Source organism: Haliotis cracherodii, unplaced genomic scaffold (assembly GCF_022045235.1).
Source record: "Haliotis cracherodii isolate W230 unplaced genomic scaffold, xgHalCrac1.p SCAF_17, whole genome shotgun sequence".
NCBI lineage: Eukaryota > Metazoa > Mollusca > Gastropoda > Lepetellida > Haliotidae > Haliotis > Haliotis cracherodii.
In genome coordinates, this window is record NW_027266272.1 from 3,089,931 (window position 1) to 3,111,576 (window position 21,646).

At 42.0% G+C, this 21,646-nt stretch overlaps 1 protein-coding gene across 2 annotated transcripts in view; it reads left to right on the forward strand.

Moving 5' to 3' along the window:
• Positions 1 to 21,646, forward strand: part of LOC139464837 (uncharacterized) — a 45,588-nt gene that overhangs the window by 5,182 nt on the left and 18,760 nt on the right. The window contains exons 2-3 of one of the 2 annotated variants that reach the window (XM_071246369.1): positions 5,644 to 6,258; positions 6,758 to 7,701. The exons of the other annotated variant lie outside the window; for it this stretch is intronic. Of the exons in view, the coding sequence (XP_071102470.1) occupies positions 5,693 to 6,258; positions 6,758 to 7,151 (960 nt within the window). The 5' untranslated portion in view covers positions 5,644 to 5,692 and the 3' untranslated portion in view covers positions 7,152 to 7,701. Of the gene's footprint in view, positions 1 to 5,643; positions 6,259 to 6,757; positions 7,702 to 21,646 lie in introns of those variants that run through there. 2 annotated transcript variants of the gene reach the window in all.

The following is a 21,646-nucleotide window of genomic DNA, read 5'->3' on the forward strand; positions in this document are numbered from 1 at the left end:
AGCCTGACCACCCGATCCGTTAGTTGCCGTGTGGACAAAGTGTGGACTTGCCTTTTACGGCAAACAGGGGTTGCTGAAGACTTGTGGTTTTCAAGGCTGGGGGACGTGATCCGTGCATTTGTCTAAAACGGGAGCTCGAAATAAGTATGAAACATATGCTGGTATACTCATCCCTATAAATTGTGCAAGCAGATCATGTCTGTTCTTGAATGACCAAATACACTGGTATATATTATCTCATTTTCTCTGAAACTAACGGGGCAGTCGAGTAATGTGCACAAATTTAAGCCATGTTTATCAAAAGAGTGCTTCTTAATTGTAAAGGGGGCGGTCGGGTAGCCTAGTGGTTAAAGCGTTCGCTCGCCGGGTTCGATTCCTGGCATAGGTACAATGTGTGAAGCCAATTTCTTGTGTCCTCCGCCTTGATATTGCTGGAATATTGGTAAAGGCGGGGCAAAACCATACTCACAAACTAAGCTCGATGATGAGGCATGGCGAGATGAAATGTGGTTTAACGCCGCGTTCAAGATTGTTGCACTTATATGGTGATGTGCATGCACGTGTGTGTGTGTGGCTTCTTGTACTAGTCCGGACTGATGCCGATTTATAGTGCTAGCTCACCAAGATACCCTGCCGCAGTTTAACATGCATATCCCACTCAGACACAGTATACTGACTGCGAGTCCTTGTTTTAGACCCGAAATCGCAAGCTCTCCAGGCGGACGCTCTCCTACTAGACAACGGAAGCGGCCCTAGGCTCGACGGGCTAACCCAGTACACTGAATGGGATGCGGGTTTTCAGTCTCTGTAGTTGGTTTCCAAGGTCAAATGCATCGCGAGTCATGTGACAGCATCAAACAGTTTCTCAATTATGCCGATACAGTGAACTACGGTTATAACGAACACGCTTATAACGAACTGACGGATATAACGAACTTACGTTTTTGGTCCCGACTATCTGCTGTAGTTATACTGTATATATGCTTATAACGAACTACGGTTATAACCAACTAAAATTAGTAGTCCCTTTGAGTTCGTTATGACCGTACTTTACTGTATAATCCTACGCAATGACAAATTACATTCCGCCTGTTGTCATGCAGCGGTTCTTTTTGTCCTCTCTCACGTGTTGCTCACCATGCTGTTTAAAGACCCAATCCCTAGCATTATTTGAAATGAATATAATACGGTCATTAAAAGAAAATATACAACAAATATTAAATATTATGATCAAACAATAGTAAATACTAGCGACAGAGCCGTTTCTATATTCATAAAAGCAGATTCGATTGTGCGATTCCGACTGTATCATGAACATGTGTTCATGAATCACTATCAATCGTGATCATACGAGGTGTTCATAAAAAATTTTGAGCGTATCCTGCCCCACCGGTGACACCTGTCACAAACACATGCAAAGGCAAGTCAATTTTAATGCGTCTTATTCCTTTCAACAGATGAATGACCTCTACGTTATTATTACCCCGATCCTTGGATCAGAGTGCACTCCAATGTTTTCTCAGCTCACTGAGGAGTATGCCACATGAAATAAATCCATATATGTGGAGCGTATGTACAATGAAGGAATACATGTATGTTACAATGGATAAGTAAATTATGTTATTATCAATTTTCAATATAAACTGGGCGGCAAAAGAAAGTAAACGTCGAGTTCCATGATCGATAAAATAGTAACGAGAAGAGGTTTTGTTGTGAATTATAATAAAATCTAGGGAGGGGTAACAAATGATTGATCAACCACAGTTTGAATGAAATTGTGCGATCACAGGTAATGTAAGCTCAAGGTAAAAAATGGTGGGGTAAGAAATTTCATTTTCAAAAGTTGTCTGAAATGTCACCAAACAATTGTCAGATACACTACAAGTTCATTGTCGACACAGTTGCCTTCAATAGCGTGTATGACCTCCAGCTGCCTCAATGCATGCTGTGATACGCCGCCTCATCGATGACGTCAGTCTTCTGATGACGTGGACTGGAATCCGTTGCCACTCGTCTCTCAGGGCCTGCTGCATTTCTTGTCTGTTGACGGGAGGCTGATGGCGTGCTCTAATCTGTCTGTGAAGATGGCACCACAGATGATCAATAGGATTCATATCGGGTCATTGGGCAGGCCAGGGCAAAACGTCAACGTTCTGCTGGTTTAGAAAGTTCCGAGTCAGCCTTGCAGTATGGGGCCTGGCATTGTCGTGTTGAAACAATGTCCCCTGCTGTTAGTTTTGTAAGAACGGAAGCACAACTCGTTCTCTGCCGTCATTTCGAAACAAGTTATACCGACTTTCATCTGTAAATGGCACTCGACGCCAATTTCTCACTTGCCAGCGTCGAACCTGCCTCGCCCATAGCAGTCTCAGGCGTCGATGTTGAGCAGTAAATAACATTCCTCGGAAAGGACGATACGCTCGGATTCCAGCAGCACGATGTCATCGTAGTACTGTACGGTGGCTAATGGGATGTCCCAACGCTGTTGTTGCCGTCGCCGTCGCCGTTACGAATCTGTTTCGCAATTGAATGAGCCATATCTGACCGTCTTCCAGTGGTGTCACTAGGGGACGTCCGGTTCTAGGCCTGTCCTGTGCCCTCCCTGTCTGCCTGTACCGTTGAATCAGCCTGGCTACTGTCAATGGTGTACAACCAAACCTTCTGGCAATTTGGGCTTGTGTTGCCCTCATTTCGGCCATACCGATGGTTCTCTCTCTCTCTGCTCCTGTGGCATTTCTTTTGTGTGCTTTCATCACGTGTGGTTATACCCTGCAGGCGAATGCATTTATACAGCTAACATGCACGTGCAGTTTATGCTATATGCGGGAAATCTGTTTCACCAATGTTTTGTCACCGCACGAGCGCCGTCAAAGGTGGCGCGTTCGGGTGAGGTGTTTTTTGGTACCTGTTCCCGGGCAGTCATATTCCAAATACCCATTTTCCACTAGTTATCGCTGTTTTTAGGAAAACTACAAATTGCCAACCAATACTTTCTTTTGCCGCTTAGTTTAGATACACATGGTCTCATTACTAGCGCTGAATTTCTTCCTTTTTATGAAAAAAGCTGCCTAACGTCTGTGGTTTGACAATATAACATCAGTTATAACGCTCGCGATCACTGCCAATTCGCGCATCTGTTACGTTTTATATTAAATTTTAAATTTATTCTGTATAGTTTTAGTGGTTATACGTATGTGGTTAGCAATATCTTTCCTGTATCTTTATCGTGGTTAGGTAAACACAATATGCTTATAAACTCCAATCGTTGTGAGACGAACATTTTTCACTTGAAAGTCAATCTACGTCAGTCGGAACACTGAGAAACAGTGTTTAACCCATATCATACCCGGTAAGTCACAACTTGTCAGAACACGAACTGCATACGTTTGTCATGCTGTGTCGTACCTTATATGTATTTTCTACTCAGCCTTGATTGCTAAGCCTTTAGGGATGTCTTGGGACAGTCATGCAGATAAAGTCACCTTGGCTTTGCACATCAGTGCAATGTTAGATTGCGTAACTGTCGTGATTTGTTGTTTAGCCTCTCAACATGTACTGATAATCTGGAGATAGTTGCCATAATGATACTATAGATATCTTAACTGAACTGATAAGAGGTGAGGTATGCTTAACGAGTCGGCGCGGATCTGCCAGACATGAACATAGATTTATGTTAGTCTTAGTTTAGTCACCTGAGACAGCTGCGATATTGGGGCGACTCTCGAACATGCATGCAGGTCACGATCATGGTGGGGTGGATGGAGTGGGGGTGGGGTGGTAGAGTGGTGGGATGGAGTGGTGGGGTGGAGTGGTGGTGGTGGGGTGGTGGTGTGGAGCGGTGCAGTGGAGGTTTGTGTGGTGAGGTGGATTGGGTGGAGTGGGGATGGGGTGGTGGTGTGTAGTGGTGGAGTGGGGGTTGGGTGGTGGTGTGGTGGTGTGGAGTGGTGGTGTGGAGCGGGGATGGGGTGGTGGTGTGGAGTGGGGGTTGGGTGGTGGTGTGGTGGTGTGGAGTGGTGGTGTGGAGTGGGGATGGGGTGGTGATGTGGAGTGGGGATGGGGTGGTGGTGTGGAGTGGTGGAGTGGGAGTTGGGTGGTGAGGTTGTGGTGTGGAGTGGTGGTGGTGTGGAGTGGTGGAGTGGAGTGGAGTGTGGATGGGGTGGTGGTGTGGAGTGGTGGAGGGGGGGTTGGGTGGTGGGGTGGTGGTGTGGAGTGGTGGAGTGGGGGTTGGGTGGTGAGGTGGTGGTGTGGAGTGGTGGAGTGGGGGTTGGGTGGTGGGGTGGTGGGGTGGTGGTGTGGAGTGGTGAAGTGGGGGTTGGGTGGTGGTGTGGTGGTGTGGAGTGGTGGAGTGGGGGTTGGGTGGTGAGGTGGTGGTGTGGAGTGGTGGAGTGGGGGTTGGGTGGTGAGGTGGAGGTGTGGAATGGTGGAGTGGGGGTTGGGTGGTGGGGTGGTGGTGTGGAGTGGTGAAGTGGGGGTTGGGTGGTGAGGTGGTGGTGTGGAGTGGTGGAGTGGGGGTTGGGTGGTGGGGTGGTGGTGTGGAGTGGTAGAGTGGGGGTTGGGTGGTGAGGTGGAGGTGTGGAATGGTGGAGTGGGGGTTGGGTGGTGGGGTGGTGGGGTGGTGGTGTGGAGTGGTGAAGTGGGGGTTGGGTGGTGAGGTGGTGGTGTGGAGTGGTGGAGTGGGGGTTGGGTGGTGGGGTGGTGGTGTGGAGTGGTGGAGGGGGGGTTTGGTGGTGAGGTGGTGGTGTGGAGTGGTGGAGTGGGGGTTGGGTGGTGGTGTGGTGGTGTGGAGTGGTGGAGTGGGGGTTGGGTGGTGAGGTGGTGGTGTGGAGTGGGGGTTGGGTGGTGAGGTGGTGGTGTGGAGTGGTGGAGTGGGGGTTGGGTGGTGAGGTGGTGGTGTGGAGTGGTGGAGTGGGGGTTGGGTGGTGAGGTGGTGAGGGCGAGTAGTGGTGTGGAGTGGGGATGGGGTGGTGGTGTGGAATGGTGGAGTGGGGGTTGGGTGGTGGTGTGGAGTGGTGGAGTGGGGGTTGGGTGGTGGTGTGGTGGTGTGGAGTGGGGGTTGGGTGGTGAGGTGGTGGTGTGGAGTGGTGGAGTGGGGGTTGGGTGGTGAGGTGGTGAGGGCTAGTAGTGGTGTGGAGTGGGGATGGGGTGGTGGTGTGGAACGGTGGAGCTGGGGTTTGGTGGTGAGGTGGTGGTTGGGTGGAGTGGGGGTGGGGTGGTGGTGTGGAGTGGTGGAGCCGGGGTTTGGTGGTGAGGTGGTTTGTGGAGTGGTGGTGAGGCGGTGGTGTGGAGGTGTGGTTGTGTGGTGATTGGGTGGAGCGGTGATGGTGTTGAGTGGTTGAGTGGTGATGGGTTGGTGGGGTGGCGGGGTGGGGAACTAATTACTTGTTTGTGTAGGCGCCTGGAAAATGACACGGTTCTGTTTAAAATTATATTTTTAAATAAATTTGAACATTATTTAGGAACGGTCATGTATTACAGGATTACGGGGGGAGTTGTTTTTTTGGATGGTGGGTGTTGTGGGGGTGGTTGGTGGGTGGGTGTACATAGATGCACAATGTCTCATTTGTAGCGCTGAATTTCTTCCTTTTTATGAAAATCGCCTTCTTACGTTTGTGGTTTGACACGAAGCCATTCTTAATTTTCCAGATGATATTATAATCAGCAAAAGCATCCATTACGACACCAACCACTCAATATGACATCAGTTGTAACGCTAGCGATCACTGTTGCCATGACGTTCATCTGTTACGTGCCAAACGCTAATGCGCTTGGACAACTGCGGGTGCGGAAGTTTGAAGTAAAAAACCAGTGTATTCTTCCCGGCATATGTCGGGTAAAGGGACAAACCCCAGAAAGTTTTGAATACAAACAACCGGATACCTTCCTAAAACAGCTTAACGGCTCAGCACTGAACAATTCTGTAGTCTCGGATATAGTACATGTCACGTGGTACAGTGGCCCGAAGACGCTGATGTTTCATCAGTTTGTGTCCCTGCTGTCAATCCGTAAAGTCCTCAAACCAAAACGGCTGCTGTTCTGGTATGCCGTGAAGCCAGAGGGCATGTACTGGGACCAGGCCGTGGAACGTCTCCCTGAACTCACCCCTGTCCACCGAGCCCTCCCGACCAGCATCCTGGGACGTCCCGTCAACGCCTCTGACAAACAAGCTGACATCGCCAGACTCGAGGCCGTCATGGAATACGGCGGCATCTACATTGACCTCGACGTCATCGTTGTCAAGCCGTTCAAACCATTGTTCAAGTGAGTTGTCAAGTTCTTGGGACATTTGCCCGGCCACAAATACCAGTATAAAATGTTTTTGATTAACCCCATCTAAACATTACCACAGGCCGACTAATTACATTCACATATGCCAGCATGTGGGTTATGTTTACCCTTTAGGCGAACAGCCACAGATATACCAATGCTCTTGTCCGCGGTTACAGTGGAGATGTGAACAATATATAGTGATATAGAACTTGATTAATGATAACGCTATCTCACTAATACAGGACTACAATATTGCTATCACAGGGAAAATTAATATTTGTCTGTTCATTCATTAGCGTCTGTTGCGAACCCTTTTTTCGAACACCTGTTGATTTCGCTGATTTTCAGTGATCCATTCATAACTGATTTACCCTTTGCCCCATGAAGTCGAATAATAGTCGAGAATCGTTTCCATATGGCGTTGACAGTTTATGTTCCATACTAAGTAAATGCGAATCCTTAAATGACATATCTACTGTAACACTTCCAGGTACAACGTGACTATGGGATACGAAGCACCCGGCACGCTTAGCACAGGCATCATAGTCGCTAAACCCTGGGCAGAATTTCTCAAACTTTGGTACAGACAATGTGCAGAAGACGGGAAAAGGGACGTGAAGGTGTCTCTCAATCAGCCCGAGACTCTTCTTCATATTGAAGCCACCTCAATGACTCTACCAAACACTGATACCGCCATGTATGGCTCGAAACCGTTTGACTGGGAGACGTCCAACTATGTTGTTCCCACCTGGATTAAAACAAAGAGGCAAAGCCTTGGGACAACACTTAATGCCGGGGAAATTCGGATGTGGAAGTGCGTTGCTGGGGAGGTCTTTAGGTACATCTATTTCGGAGACATGAAACTTATCCAGCCTGTGTACTAATGTGGCTGAATCTTGCCGAGGGTGCTGCATGGTTCTTCTGATGAGACTGTGGTCATGTGAACGGATGTGGGCCAAGTCTATACCACAGCTGTGTTCATGTTTAGAGGTCCCAGTGTCATCAGAGGACTATCCAAGTACTCTCCAAGTTTAGAGGTCCCACAAGCTAGAAGTAATCCGGGAGATTTATGTTCCTGTATAGAAGTCCCACAGTCTTCATAGTAACACATCCAACCTCGGTGGGGTAGCCTAGTGGTTAAAGCGTTCGTTCGTCACGCCGAAGGCCCGGGTTCGTTTCCTCACCTGGGTACAATGTGTGTAGCCCATTTCTGTTGTCCTCCGCCATGATATTGCAGGAATATTGCTAAAAGCGGCGTAAAACCATACTCACCCACTCACTCATTCCAAGCTATACCACTAAGTTGTAACTTAGTTGAATAAATTGTAGCACTATATTTCACAACAAAATGAAGTATACTGAGCCTTGACAAAATAACAAATTTTGTGAATTTGAAAGAGAATTTGAAAGTGTGAAATAAATTTGTCTTTTTCAATCGATGAAGTTATTTTTGCATATATACGTGTTATGGGATGTTTGTGAGTTTAAAGAAATGAACCATCTCCTTCACGCCCAATATCTGTTCCGGCAGTTATGGGAGGCATGGGTGGCCCAGTCGTTTAAGGCGCCGTGATTCGCTGTGCTGAGTTGCGTCCCTTGGGCACGCCAGAAACATATGACTGTGGGTTCGAATCCCGGTTCGCCCCGATTATGTTTCTCGGTTATGTCAGCACCATACCCGTGCTCGTGGGTTTCACCGAAGTGCTTAACGCCTGAGACCTGCATCACTTGGGGCTTTCCTCCCACATTAAGCTGACACGCCGTGATATAGCTGGAATACTGTTAAAAGCGGAGTTAAAACCAACTCACTCACTCACTCACTCCGGCAGGTATGGAGTCTGAATAATCCATGGCGTTGATGTTAAATACTTGATGATGTTGAAAGTAACGTGATATCAGCTGATAATCTTCCCACGTGGTTAGCCCGCTATGGGTTGTCCAAGTGACCTAGATGTCGCTCTATGATAGATCCAGTCATGGCAACAGTGTAACAACGTTTGATTTTGTGTTTTGTTCGCGTTCCTCTATCTTGAAGTGTTATCATTTCCGCTAGCCTGTTAATGGTATTATAAGGAGAAAATGAGCATTCGATCATACAGACCTGATCACATGTCATTCTAGATTTTGTGGTTTTAACATTTCTTAGTGAATGTGCAATCTACGTGGGCAGCTTTATGCCTGAATCAATATTGAGTAAAGTCTATGTTTAGATCCGGATTAAAATTGGTCTTCAGCAACCCATGATTGTCGTAAGAGGCGACTAACGGATCGAGTGATTAGCCTCGTTGACCAGAGGGATGGTGTAAATACTGCTGGGGTACCATGGAGGTAGCAGAAGTACCGTAAGTCCCCATGGTCCCTAGTATGGTGGCCTAATTTTGGTTGCTGGCGATCTACAGCCCCTTTTTTATATTGTGTCGTCTGTTATAATCTTATTATTTTATTATTCTATAACTAGTTTTACAATTATAATCTGTGATATTTTGCTAGTTGTTGTACTGTCCTTCGACGACAGGTCTTAATATATTATATAAATACAGTAAACTACGGTTATAACGAACACGCTTATAACGAACTGACGGATATAACGAACTTATTTTTTGGTCCCGACTATTTGCTGTAGTTATGTTGTATATATGCTTATAACGAACTACGGTTATAACGAACTAAAATTATTAGTCCCTTTGAGTTCGTTATAACCGTAGTTTACTGTACAAAACTTGCTCAAGTCACGATATGGCTGAAATAATGCCGCTGTGACTTTAAATTTTAACTCACTCACTCACTCAGTGGTATAAGGGAGCACATGTAGTCAGGTGCTACCAAGCTCTGCAGTCCACTTAGCAAAATTGCGTCCTTTTGAGATGCCATTATCCGTTGGTCGTGGGTTCGAACGCAAGGTTCACACCGTTTGTGATCCTAGGTTTCTAAGCACCAAACCCCCCGTCTACATCTGAAGTCAGTTAAGTCCTTCCTCTATTATAAAACTGACACGTGACCCAGTTTCTGTCTGTTATTGATTTTCGAAACGATGTATGGCGCATATGCTGGTATGTTATCAGGTATGGGCTGTTTGGTCAGATGGCTCAGCTTTATAGGAAGTATTATGCGGCAATACCGCCATGCCAGATTAGACTCTACAAGTCTGTCAACCATCATTCTGACACCCAGTTTTTCACAATTATTTTCCATTAAACACACTCACACCACGTGAGTTAAAATACCAGTTTTGTAATATTTCATGCCCAAATAAGAGTTCTTTCTTCATTGAAGTCATGTTATTTTGTGACCGATACAATAGGGGTAAGAAGATATGATTTAATATTCCATAACAATGACACAATGTGTGTCAAACATGCTTATTCATACATGACCCAAGGTCAAATTAATACCCAGCACGGCGGGGGAATGTCCCAAAGACATGTAAATGAATTAAAATGAAATATGACTTAAACTAAATTAGTATGTGAAAACTTATTATAATACGAGAAATATTGACACCTTCCCAGTAGCTGAAAGTCTCGATATTACATTCGATGCGAAGCCGTCGGAAAAACCGAGTTCAATGTCTGTGTCATCGTAGTATTTGAATTAATAACGATAGGTGGAATGACATCTCTCAAAACCCGCTTCTCCAAACTGTCCAGCTTTTTCTGCTTCTTGGATTTTGGGATGCCCCCTTTTAGTTTGTCATTTTAAGAGTTCAACTCTTATCTGGTTCGCAAAAAAGTCCTTTGAGCTCAATTAGTTGCATGACATGTTTTCTTCAAGTGACAACAAAGAGAACAAAGGGCGTTTCTCTATTGATTCACATTTTAAAAAAAAACAGACATAAGGGTGACCTTGGGTCATGCATGCAGCAAGCATGTTTGACAGGGATAGCGCCATTCTGCAGACACAACCGTCAGATATTTGCAGTCTCGTGATAAGTATATTTTCAAAATGAAAATTACAAATACATTCCTTAGTTTGTTGGTACAATTTCGTGCCAATGTTTGTGTATTTTCATACTGCACAAACAAAGTCAGGAAAGCTAATTCTGCTACACTGAAATAACATCGGCGTCTATTGTAAAAATGACATCGTTGTAAATACCTTTGGCTCCTGGGTGTATTATAATATCCGAGGAGGAGTTGGGTTTACGAAACTAAAATACATACAAACACAAATGCATCGTTGATTTATGAATGCTAAATTAAGATTGTTAGAGTTTTTAAGACATGTTTTTTATTACTACATGCATTATGACTAGTTCATTTTACACAAGAAAAATTCTTTTCTTCTGAATTTACACGATTCATATTTCCATGATATTGCATGTTTAAAAACAAAAAGGAGGCGAAGGACGCCTTGTCGCTATGGATGTCTTGCTCACTCTCCCACTCTTTGTGTCCAACGTCTCCAGTGCTGCTTTGGCTAGAATCACGTTGCTTGTGTGTTAAACATGGCCCAGCAAACAATTAAAATGTAATGCATAGAGGTTATCACGCGAGTGTGTTTGGGGATGGTAAATATCCTGCATTAGAAATAAACATTGTATTTAGCGAGCCTTGGCGAGCTGTATATATAGCGTTTTTCCTAATACAGGATATTTACATACCCAAACACACAAGCGGGATAACCTCTTTATCATATAATATCATTCCTTAATTCTGGGCTTCAAAATCGCTTTCCAGCTCTCACAAACATTACCGAAACATTGCAAGTTTCCCTGGAATGCGCGCATTAATATTTATTACGTCACAGGGTAAGTGATGGGTCAGTCGGACAGTGACAGCAGCCTATATAGTTCCAACTGAAATCTGTTTCTTATACAGTGGCGAAGCAACATATACGCAAAACAACAATTGTTTTTAATTGCCTTTCGCGGCAATCCATCGGTCTGTCCGCTAGGTCACTGCTCTTTGTCAAAGGGAAGCTACTCTAACCCTAGTCTATGAGACGTCACGGCCACGATCAGACGTTGTTGATTGTCGTTGTTGTTGATTCTTTTGATAATGAAAGCAATTATCCCTGTAGTTTATCCAGATTCCCGATGGTTAATTCTGACCCGATTGCCGAATGACAAGGGCGACGCCATGTTTGTTTATAAACAGTGAAAGTAGTCCCTACTTGGCATTTGATATTTGCATCTCTATCCGCATATGACCCCAACGGATATCGTTTTCATCCGTTGGCTTTATCCTGCCGAGAATCCTACCCATTATATGATAAATATATATATATATATCTGGTACATTAGCAAAGGTGACGTCATCAGTTTATGAGAGAAACAGGGCTACGAACATTTGACCTAGGTTGGGTGTGTTTTGTGATGGCATTTTGCATTTTGTAGTAAGCTGAAAAATCTGAAAACATTCAAATATTGACAAAATATTTGTCTGTCGGATAAACTCATTAAATGCATGTGCATGTTTTATGTTGTATTGCCTCATTGAAACTCGGACGTTGTTACTCTACGTGTTGCTGACTTAATTCAATACTGTACAAAATCTCATAAAGGAATATTACCATGTCTAGAAAAAGGTAGAATGAAGTGGACTTGAATGCCATTCGACAACGCAAGGTCTATCTCAACCTGTTGATTGTAGTGTTCAGTGTAAACAGGTATTCTATTGTACATTCATATTTAACCGTTTTTAAAGTTCTCATTATTTCATGCTGTAAATCAATATTCTGGGACCAGCTGATGACATATTATTCCACAAATGAGCTGTTATATAAAAGACTGAACCGAGGAAATGACGACATGGAGCTTGCAATTTTGTTTCAAGTCGGTCACTCAGTTTAAGGTCAGATTGATTCGCCGCATTGTATATTCTTAATTCCGTACATATGTTTACATATTTTTCACTTGTTGTTTGTTTGTTTGTTTGTTGTTTGACGCCGCACTCACCAATATTCAAACGGTCTGTAAATAATCGAGTGTTTCACTTGTAACGGTACTGTCGGGGATACGGATGTTATTCTGTAAACAATATACAGTAAACTACGTTTATGACAAACACGCATATAACCAACTGACGGTTATATCGAAATGTGTATAACACTTTTCTTTACGGTACTGTCGGGGATACTGATGTTATTCTGTAAACAATATACAGTAAAAAACGTTTATGAAAAACACGCATATAACCAACTGACGGTTATATCGAAATGTGTTTTGATCCCGCCCATTTGCTGTATATTTGCTGTATATATGCTTATAACGAACTACGGTTATAACGATCTAAAGTTAGTGGTCCCTTTCAGTTCGTTATAACTGTAGTTAACTGTATATAGTCTACCCGGAAATGAATTTAAGGAATGTTTCAACGTTTCATTTCCCCTCTATGGAAACACGAGGAAATAATATAAACCTTTGAAACGTACACCTTTAGTGATTTAATTTATTTCAATGTTTTATTTCCTTATATGGTGAGGGATATCATACCGTACGTTTATCGTTACCATCACTTCCACATGACCTATGACCTGGGAGGTGAAAAAAGTGAGACATATTTCTAACATCAGTCAGCTTTTGTATTATTTACATATTGGATGCCATATATCATGATGCGTTAGTTGTTTGCCTCACTCCTCGGTCGCGGCAACCGCGGAGATCATCGACCAGGCAAACAAGAGATTGATATTATGAGCAACGTCCCAAGCCTTTGTCTATAGGGAACAAAATATTTTTAGAAGGTCAATCCAATTACCTTAAATAATCTTCAATCAAATATGTATCAATATCTTGATTATCCGCCGAAACACAAATCACATTGTGTACAATACCATCTGACGAAGGGTGAAATAATCTTACCAATAATCAATCAATTTCATGGCTGGGGACACAAGCAATTGACCTGACACTTTGTATCTAAGTGAGGAATCGGACCTGGGGCTTCAGAGTGACGAGGAGGTTTATACTTGACGGGATTGATTTATTCCTGTCATGTTCAGGGAAGCCATTAAGGTTTGAACCTACCCACCCCCTTCACAGCGCCTTAGGGACATACCGTGTGATACTGAAGGGGGTGGGAGTTCATACTACCAGGAATCAATAAGTATGTTTCAGACTGTTGAAAAAAACGAGTGCATTGTTGCAAGGCGTTTTTAGAAAAAATATTATTTTGGCTCATACTTCGATTATTTGATTATTTAGTCTCAAAATAAAATCCCAGCACCCACACACATCCCCCACCCTCCACCCCAATCACCCACACACCCACCCCACACAGCCCCCACCCACATCCTCCAGAAAATCACATCGGTCGGTCCGTGGTGTTCAGATACAGGCTAAATGTTAAGCACATAATACATGTTTATCAAGGACACATCTCACCTATATTAACTACAGAGAAGCACAACCTTCATACGGCAGCTTTATTGGTGACAATATATAGAACAAACACTACTTAGCGACAGAGTCCCATAAACAGACCCACTTATCTTAACTGGCAAATGTGGATAGCTCGTATACTACCCGCGCAAACAGAACACCGAACCACCCTTGATTTATGACGCATAATCAACATGCAATAAACATCAGCAACGAATTGTCGTGTCAAAGTACAGGATTAATTTGAACCGAACCTAAGTTTGTTCACTCAAGGCAGCACAGCATGGCACACCATGTAGGTGGTTATCAGAAACCAATATACCAATATAACGACAAATTACGTATAACTTAAACTTATTCATTCTTTGACAGCAAAATCTTGAAGGTTTCTGTGAAAGGTTTCTTGAGGGTTTCTATTATAGCATTTTTACTTTTAAAGAACTTATCATATTGAAAATACAGTAAACTACGGTTATAACGAACTCAAAGGAACCTCTAAGTTCAGTTTGTAATAACTGTAATTCGTTATAAGCATACATACAGCATATATACAACCAATGGCCGGGACTAAAAAATAAGTTCGTTATATCGGCCAGTTCCTTATAAGCGTGTTCATAATAAACGTAGTTTATTGTACTTGGCTACACTGTGTGAAGCCCATTTCTGGTGTCCCCCGCCGTGATATTGCTGGAATATTGCTAAAAGCGGCGTAAAACCAAACTCTCTATTGTACTTGGCCTCTTTCCGGTATAATGGCAATAATTTTTTTCTTATATCTACAAGGTATTCACAAACAAGCAACCGTCGTCATATAGCTGGAATATTGCTGAGTGCGCCGTTAAACAACAAACAAACAAACAAGTTAATACTGATATTCGTCTCCAATATCATTAGATTGGCATAAGAAACACTTTTTCTCTATCAGAGACATAATCATGCCCCCGACTTAGCTCAACTGGTAGTCAGTGGTTTGAAAGTCTGAATTGTAGGAAAGTGAAAATACATTTCTGGGGTAGATTTTATGATTAAATTTATGTTCAATTGTATCCTCGACCAACTTACAGAATTTAACCTCAGATGGATATGACCCAAATTTGAACATGTTGAACTCCAAGACAATTTTATATTTTCAGTTGCAGGAAAAAAAAATTCTATTGTATACTCAACAACAAAAGTTCCTGTGACACCAATATTGTAATGAATTTTTCAAGCAAGTAAAGTTTGGTTTTCAATATTGTAGTACATGTATGGAATCAAGTCACAAAAACGCAACTGCTACAGTAAAGCATGTATTCCATGCAAAAGTTGACTTTCATGCAAGCCCCATGCATTTCACTACCAAAGAATGGGTATAAAAACATGTGCGTTAACGGGATTCCATATGCATTGTTTCGCATCGTGCTGACAACAACCACTCAGAAAAACAACAAAATTAGGCAATTCTTCAAGATTACGAAATGCCACGCATGTCTGCGAGCCATTAGTATGCTTAAAGCAGGATCGAGCCAACATCACGTGATGTTGCAAGACAATTTAACGTCCACAGAAACACCATTTGGTATTTATGGCAACGTTGGCAACAGACGAATGCAGTGAGAGACCATCCTCAGAGTAGCAGGCCACATGTAATCAATAATCGACAAGACAACTGGATTCGAACAACACACCTACGAAATCGATTCCAGCCAGCAACAGTGACTGCAAGAAGCATCCCTGGCCTTCGACGAATATCTTCACAAACTGTACGTCGTCGCCTCAGATGTGAAGGGATTGTCGCCAGAAGACCCGCCAGACGTCTAAATCATTGGGAAAAAATGAAAACAGGGGACAAATTCTCTCTTTGTCTTACTCCTTTAAGACAATTACATTATTCAGTTTGGCCACTTGCTTGTTAGACATGATTTGATATCACAATACACTGATTGAATAGGAATGAGACATTTACCAGTGATTCCATATTTTAGTAGTTTGCTTCGCAAACCTGTTCTCCGGACACAAACAAAGGCATTTTCAAAGTCAATATATAGCACAGAACAATTTCCCTTTTTGAGATTTCAATAGACGATACAATGTAAATATGGCATCACAATTTTAACCTTTTCGAAACTATGTTTTTATTTCTGTGATTGTCGTATATGAGTCTAGATATGCAGTTAGTCTATTTCTTATCATCACATCATACATTGAATTTATATACTGCACTTATCCAGACACTAGTATCTGCTCGAAAGTTGTTATTTCTTCCCCGACCAGTGGATCCTGTTACCATTCTCAACTCCCTTGGGCTAATACAACCCAAGCTGCCTATGGGCGCTCCAGGGTATTTGCATCCACCTCATATATGGAGTAGCCATTCCCATTCGTGACCAACTCGTGTTATTCCGGGACAAGCCGAATAGCGACTCGTGCCCCACTCGTGGCCATTTTTGTGACCGGGTTCCGTCTTAGCGCAAACGGGCATACCTAAAACAACTGTCAACTCGTTGCGTAATGGTTCACATATATTTCCCCATATATTATATATATTTCAGAAGCAATATAAAGCACATCGGGATATGCGGAATTATACAGTGTGATTGAACACATTTAACTGTGTGTTGGATATATTTTTAGATACAAGACATATGTAAAATCAAAAATTATTTCTGAGGGATTCTTTGACGAAGAACTTGAAACCATACGCGGATTCTGATTGGTTTGTCGTATTTTCGCACATAACATTCATCGATAGGGGAACGAGTCTTCTTGCAGGTTACGGAAAGGGGCGAGTGGTGACGAATGTAGCCATTCCCTGCTGGGTGAAGAGAGGCATATTGAAACTCAGTCACTTGCTCGAGATATGAACGTGTTGGTATTTCCACCTTCAGGTCATCTACCATTAGATGTGTGGGTTCTTTTGAGTGCACAGGGTAAACATTCTTTACACAAGCGATAGTGACAGCCCTGTAAAGACCTGTAGACAAGAAGAAAGAAGAAAATATTTCATCAATGTGTCACACTTTGCATTTACAGTGTATAAAATCATGATAGTAACATAGGTAAAACAAGCAAAATCCTGACACATAAGGCTTACGTATACGAGACACAAATGTACATAAAATATATAACATTAATATAATAATGAATGTACGTGTAAACTCATAAAATGATTGCACTAAAGTTATAATTGAGATACTAACATTGATTAAATGATATCATTATAGAAGGGAGAGTAACGCTTAAGAATTAGATTTGCTTTTGTACACCGTGTAGAGAATTGCGGTTAGGGATTGTGAAAAAAGATCATTAATCATAACATAATTTATCAATAGGTTCCATAGATAGAAACAGTGGTTCAAATTGAGAAATTTTACAGAAAAGATCTTATTTTATGTTGGAGTAAAAGGGAAAGATAATGAATGACATTTACTTCAACAGCTACGCCTGCGATTCTGTGACGGGATTACAAGGCGGGTATCGCGGCCAAGTTCAGTTTCAAGCGGTAGTGACCCACATCGAAGCTAAAATAGCTAAAATACTACAGCGTTCTCGGGGGCCAATGCGTTCTACATCTTTATCACAACAAAGATCCTTTTGAATACATTCACCTAACGTGATCACCATGACGCTAATCAGACCACTGCACACACTAGGGACTTGCTGTCACGCCAACCGTCAGCTACTTGCTAACCGTGATTTGGCAGTAATGTTGCCTCGAAAACTATTTACGTGGCGTGCCAGTTTCATGTGGGTGGAACGATATGTTGAAATGTTATTTGTGTTCTTTGTCAGTTGAAATTATTTCACACTACAGTAGTAAGCTAGCCTTTCCATAGCTTACCTTACAATACAAAATGTACGTATTTAATACTTTTAGAATTGGCTTAATCTTGTAGGGCGTTTCGTATTCAATATTTTATCAGTTTGTATTGTATCAGTATAACAAAGTTACACGAGTGTTAGTAAACGCGAATAGTTTTCATGTTATTGTCCGGTGTCCCGGTATAAACTCTCCCCCGTACAAATTCTCCCCCCGGAGAGTTTATACCGGTACAGATTCTCCCCCCCGGAGAATCTGTTCTGAAATAAAATCTCCCCCGGGCGGATATATTTCGCGCCCCCCTCAGTATAAAGTCTCCCTCCTGATTATTCGGTTTGTTGCAATGTCTTTAAGTACTATATTCTTTAGATATATATCTTTAATGTAAGGAGGGTTGCTTTAAAAAATAGATTATGAAATATGGTCATAATGAATTGATATTTCAGCATATTTTATTTTGTTACTGTACCTTCCATCCTAAAATAAGTATAAGATATATATCATACCAAACAAATTTGAATGAAATGACTTAATGTAACAAATACATGTACGGTTACTGTTGTATCTGAATTCAGAAATCTGTCAACATATCCATGCGCGCCTCCTGCTCAGGCTGTCGGTTATACTCTGATTTAAGATCTAAAATTTTAATATATTCCTTAATACAGGCTATACGATTTAAAGATGGTATTAGTGGCTAGAATATCATGGTGCAACCAGGTTTCTGTAAAACACCCCCACACATACAAGTAACTAAATGTATATATAGATAAATATATAACCCAGAAAAAATAAAGGAGAGAAAAAAATAAATCAAAAAGTACATAAACAAATAAACATTAAAACCTTGAGGAATATGAAAAGCCAATGTGTAATGCCAAAGCCGAAGACATGATAAACTGTACCAACATTACAATGTTCCCCGATATGCATGTTTTACCTGGGTTACATACCGGTGATCTAAGTTAGAAATATATGACTGATATAAATTCTTTAAACACGGTAATATCGCATATGCTTGGATTATCTTTTTTTCTTAAATGTGCTTACTTACTTACTTACTTACTTTGGAGATTTAACGTGCGCTTTCCGACTGACGCGTATTTCGCACACGGGCCCGGCCAGGCCATTTAATGTGTTTCCGAAAGGGGCGAGGGTGGTCTGTGCAACCCAAGAGGGGGCTTTAGGGGTTGCTTATATAGAATTTGGGAATTTTGAGATTTGGAATAGATGCCGATGGGGTTGGGGAGGAGAACTAAGGGAGCTGGGTATGGTGGATGATTGTTTGTTTTTGTGATTTTGATTTGGTAGGTTATTATGGTTTTAGATGCGTTTTATTAGTTCCGTTTTTATTAAGAATACGCCTAAGGCCTTGAAGTTTTCTAGTTTATTTTGTGGGTTTAGTATTGCTTCTAGAGTTAGAGCCTTGTTTATATTGAGGGTGGTTTGTAATGCGGTTCGATGTGTTAGGTAGTGTGTGCAGTGGATGAGTGCGTGTTCTGGGGTTTCTGGTTGTTTGCAGTGTGGGCAGTTACCTGTAGTGTGTTTTTTAAATTTTTTTAGGTGGTTATTTAGGTTGGTGTGTCCTGTTTGGAGTTTAGTGATTACTCTGTCGATTTTTTTGGATGGATGGAGAATTTTTGGTTTGGTTAGTGGTTTGCTGAGCACTCTTTTGATTTGGCTATTTGAGTTTAGATATAGGTTATGCCATTTTTTTGTGATTTTTTGTTTGTTTACACTTTTAATTTCTGATTTTGAGATGGGTAAGTTTAAGCTTATTTCTGGGATTTTGAGGGATAATTTAGCTGCTTTATCGGCGTTTTCATTACCGTATATTCCTACGTGGGCGGGTATCCACAAGAAGGTTATTTGTTTGCCTGCTTTTGTTAGGTCGTTGGAGCTTTTATTGATTTATTAATTTAGGTCGGTTTTTGGTATTTTTGTTTTGGAGGGCTTGTAGTCCACTTAGGGAGTCAGTAAGTATTAGGATTTTTTGGTTGTTTTTGGATTCTTGATTGTGGAGGGCTGAGGCCATGCCCATTAGTTCGGCCGTGAATATTGATTGGTTATTTGGGAGTCGGAAGGATTGTGTGGTTTTAGTTGGTTGTGTGGTATGGACTCCGAAACCCGTGTGTTTGGAGGTCGGATCTGAGGATCCGTCCGTGTAAATGTGACACCAATTTGGCCAATTTTTGTGTATGTATGCTAGTGTGGTAGTTTTAGCTATGTTTGGGTCGGTTTGTTTATTTATTTGGCTAGCTAGTGTTGTGTCTATTTTGGGTATTTTAAGTTTAGGGGTGAAGATATTTGATTGTTTGCAGTTTTGTTTAAGATTTTTAATTTGGTGTTCATTTAGGTAGTTTGTTATTCTTTGGGATATTGGGGTAAGTAAGGGGTGTTTACGAGCTAGAGCTTGGTTTTTAGGGCTGATGTTTTGGTTTATTAAGTTTTGGATGAGAGGGTTTGATTGGGACGCGGCCCAGAAATTTAAGCTTAGCTGTTCCCTGCGTAGACTTAGTGGCATTTCTCCTGTTAAGGCCTGAAGTGAGGTGTAGGGGTGCGTGTAATGAGTTTGAGAGCCTGATATTGTATTGAGTCAAGTTTTTTAGATAGAGAGTTGTTTAGGGTGTTGTATATGGCGCAGCCGTAGTCTAGTTTTGATCTAATTAGGGATATGTAGAGAGAGAGGAGAGTATCTTTGGAGGCTCCCCAGTTAGAGCCAGTTAGGCATCTTAGGGTGTTTAGGTCTTTACTGCATTTAGTTGTTAGGTTTTGGATGTGAGCATCCCAGGTGAGATGTTCATCGAAAATAAGTCCTAAGAATTTGGTTTGTTTTTGAAATTTGATTGTTTGATTGTTTAGCTGGAGGATTGGGGAGGCGGGTTTCATGTTTTTATGTTTGAATACTATTCCTGTTGTTTTTTCTGAGTTAAGGGAGAAGCCCCATTTGTCAGCCCATTGTTGTATTTTATTAAGAGATTTTTGGAGTAGATTTTTGGCCATTTTCATGCTTTTAGTGCGGATCCAGATGGCTCCATCATCCGCGAATTTTGATGTGTTTACTTTAGGGGATAGACCCTCGAATAGATCGTTTATCATTATATTGAAGAGGGTGGGGCTGAGGATACTGCCCTGTGGAGTGCCATTTTCTAGGGGACATTGGTCCGATAGAGTTTGGTCTATACCCACGGTTATTTTACGATTGTTTAAGAAGTCCTGGATGTAGTTTATTATCTGACCTTTGAGTCCTATTTTTTTAAGTTTTTGTATTAGCCCATCGTGCCATACCATGTCGAAAGCTTTAGAGAAGTCTAAGAAGACGCCTGTGGTATATTGTTTATTTAGTTGTCCTGTCTTAATATCTTGTTCTAGTCGGGCGAGGTTATCTAGGGTTGAGCGGCCAGGAGTGAAACCGCTTTGATCTGGGTTTATGGTGTTATTTTGGGTTATGTAATGTTGTAATCTATTTTTAGCCATTGATTCCATTACTTTACATAAGTTTGAAGTTAGGGATATTGGTCTATATGAGTTAGCTGGTTTATTAGGTTTAGGGATTGGTATGACTAGGGCCTGTTTCCAGGGAGTAGGAACCTGTCCGTTTAGGTAGATGAGATTGTATAGTTTGAGTAGTGCCTGGAGCAGTTTTAGGGGGAGTTTTTTAATTATTTGGTAAGAGGTTAGGTCTAATCCTGGGGCTGTGCCCTTTTTCCTGTTTTGGATTACGTAGAGGAGCTCCTCCATTGTGTAGGGTTGATTTATTTCTAGATTGTTATTGTTTGGTTCTTTTGTGGGTTTGTTTTCTGTTTTAAGTTTATCTTGGAATTTTTGGCTGAAGTTGCTGTTACTGCTAACGGCCAAAAAGTGGTTGGCGAGATTATTTGCTTTTTGGGCGGGGTTGGTTGAGTTTTTAATGTTAGGGTTTTTTTTATGTCGTTTTAAGCCTCTAATGGCGTGGATTTTGCGCCAGACCGTTCTGGCATCTGTACGGTTATTTATACCTTCGCAGAATTTTTTCCAGTCTCTACTTTTGGCTATTTGGACTAGTTTTTGAACCTGGTGGTTTAGTTCGTGGGCTATGTTTAAATATTTGTAGTCGCGTTTTGCTTTATTGAAGGCTGATTTACGTTTTCGTCTAGTCTGTTCTATTTCCTCATTCCACCATGGTACCGTCGGTTTGCCTGTCTTAGATGTTTTGAAGGGGATGGAGGTTTTGGCTGCGTTTATTATATAGTCTGTTAGGTTTTTACAATAGGTTTCTG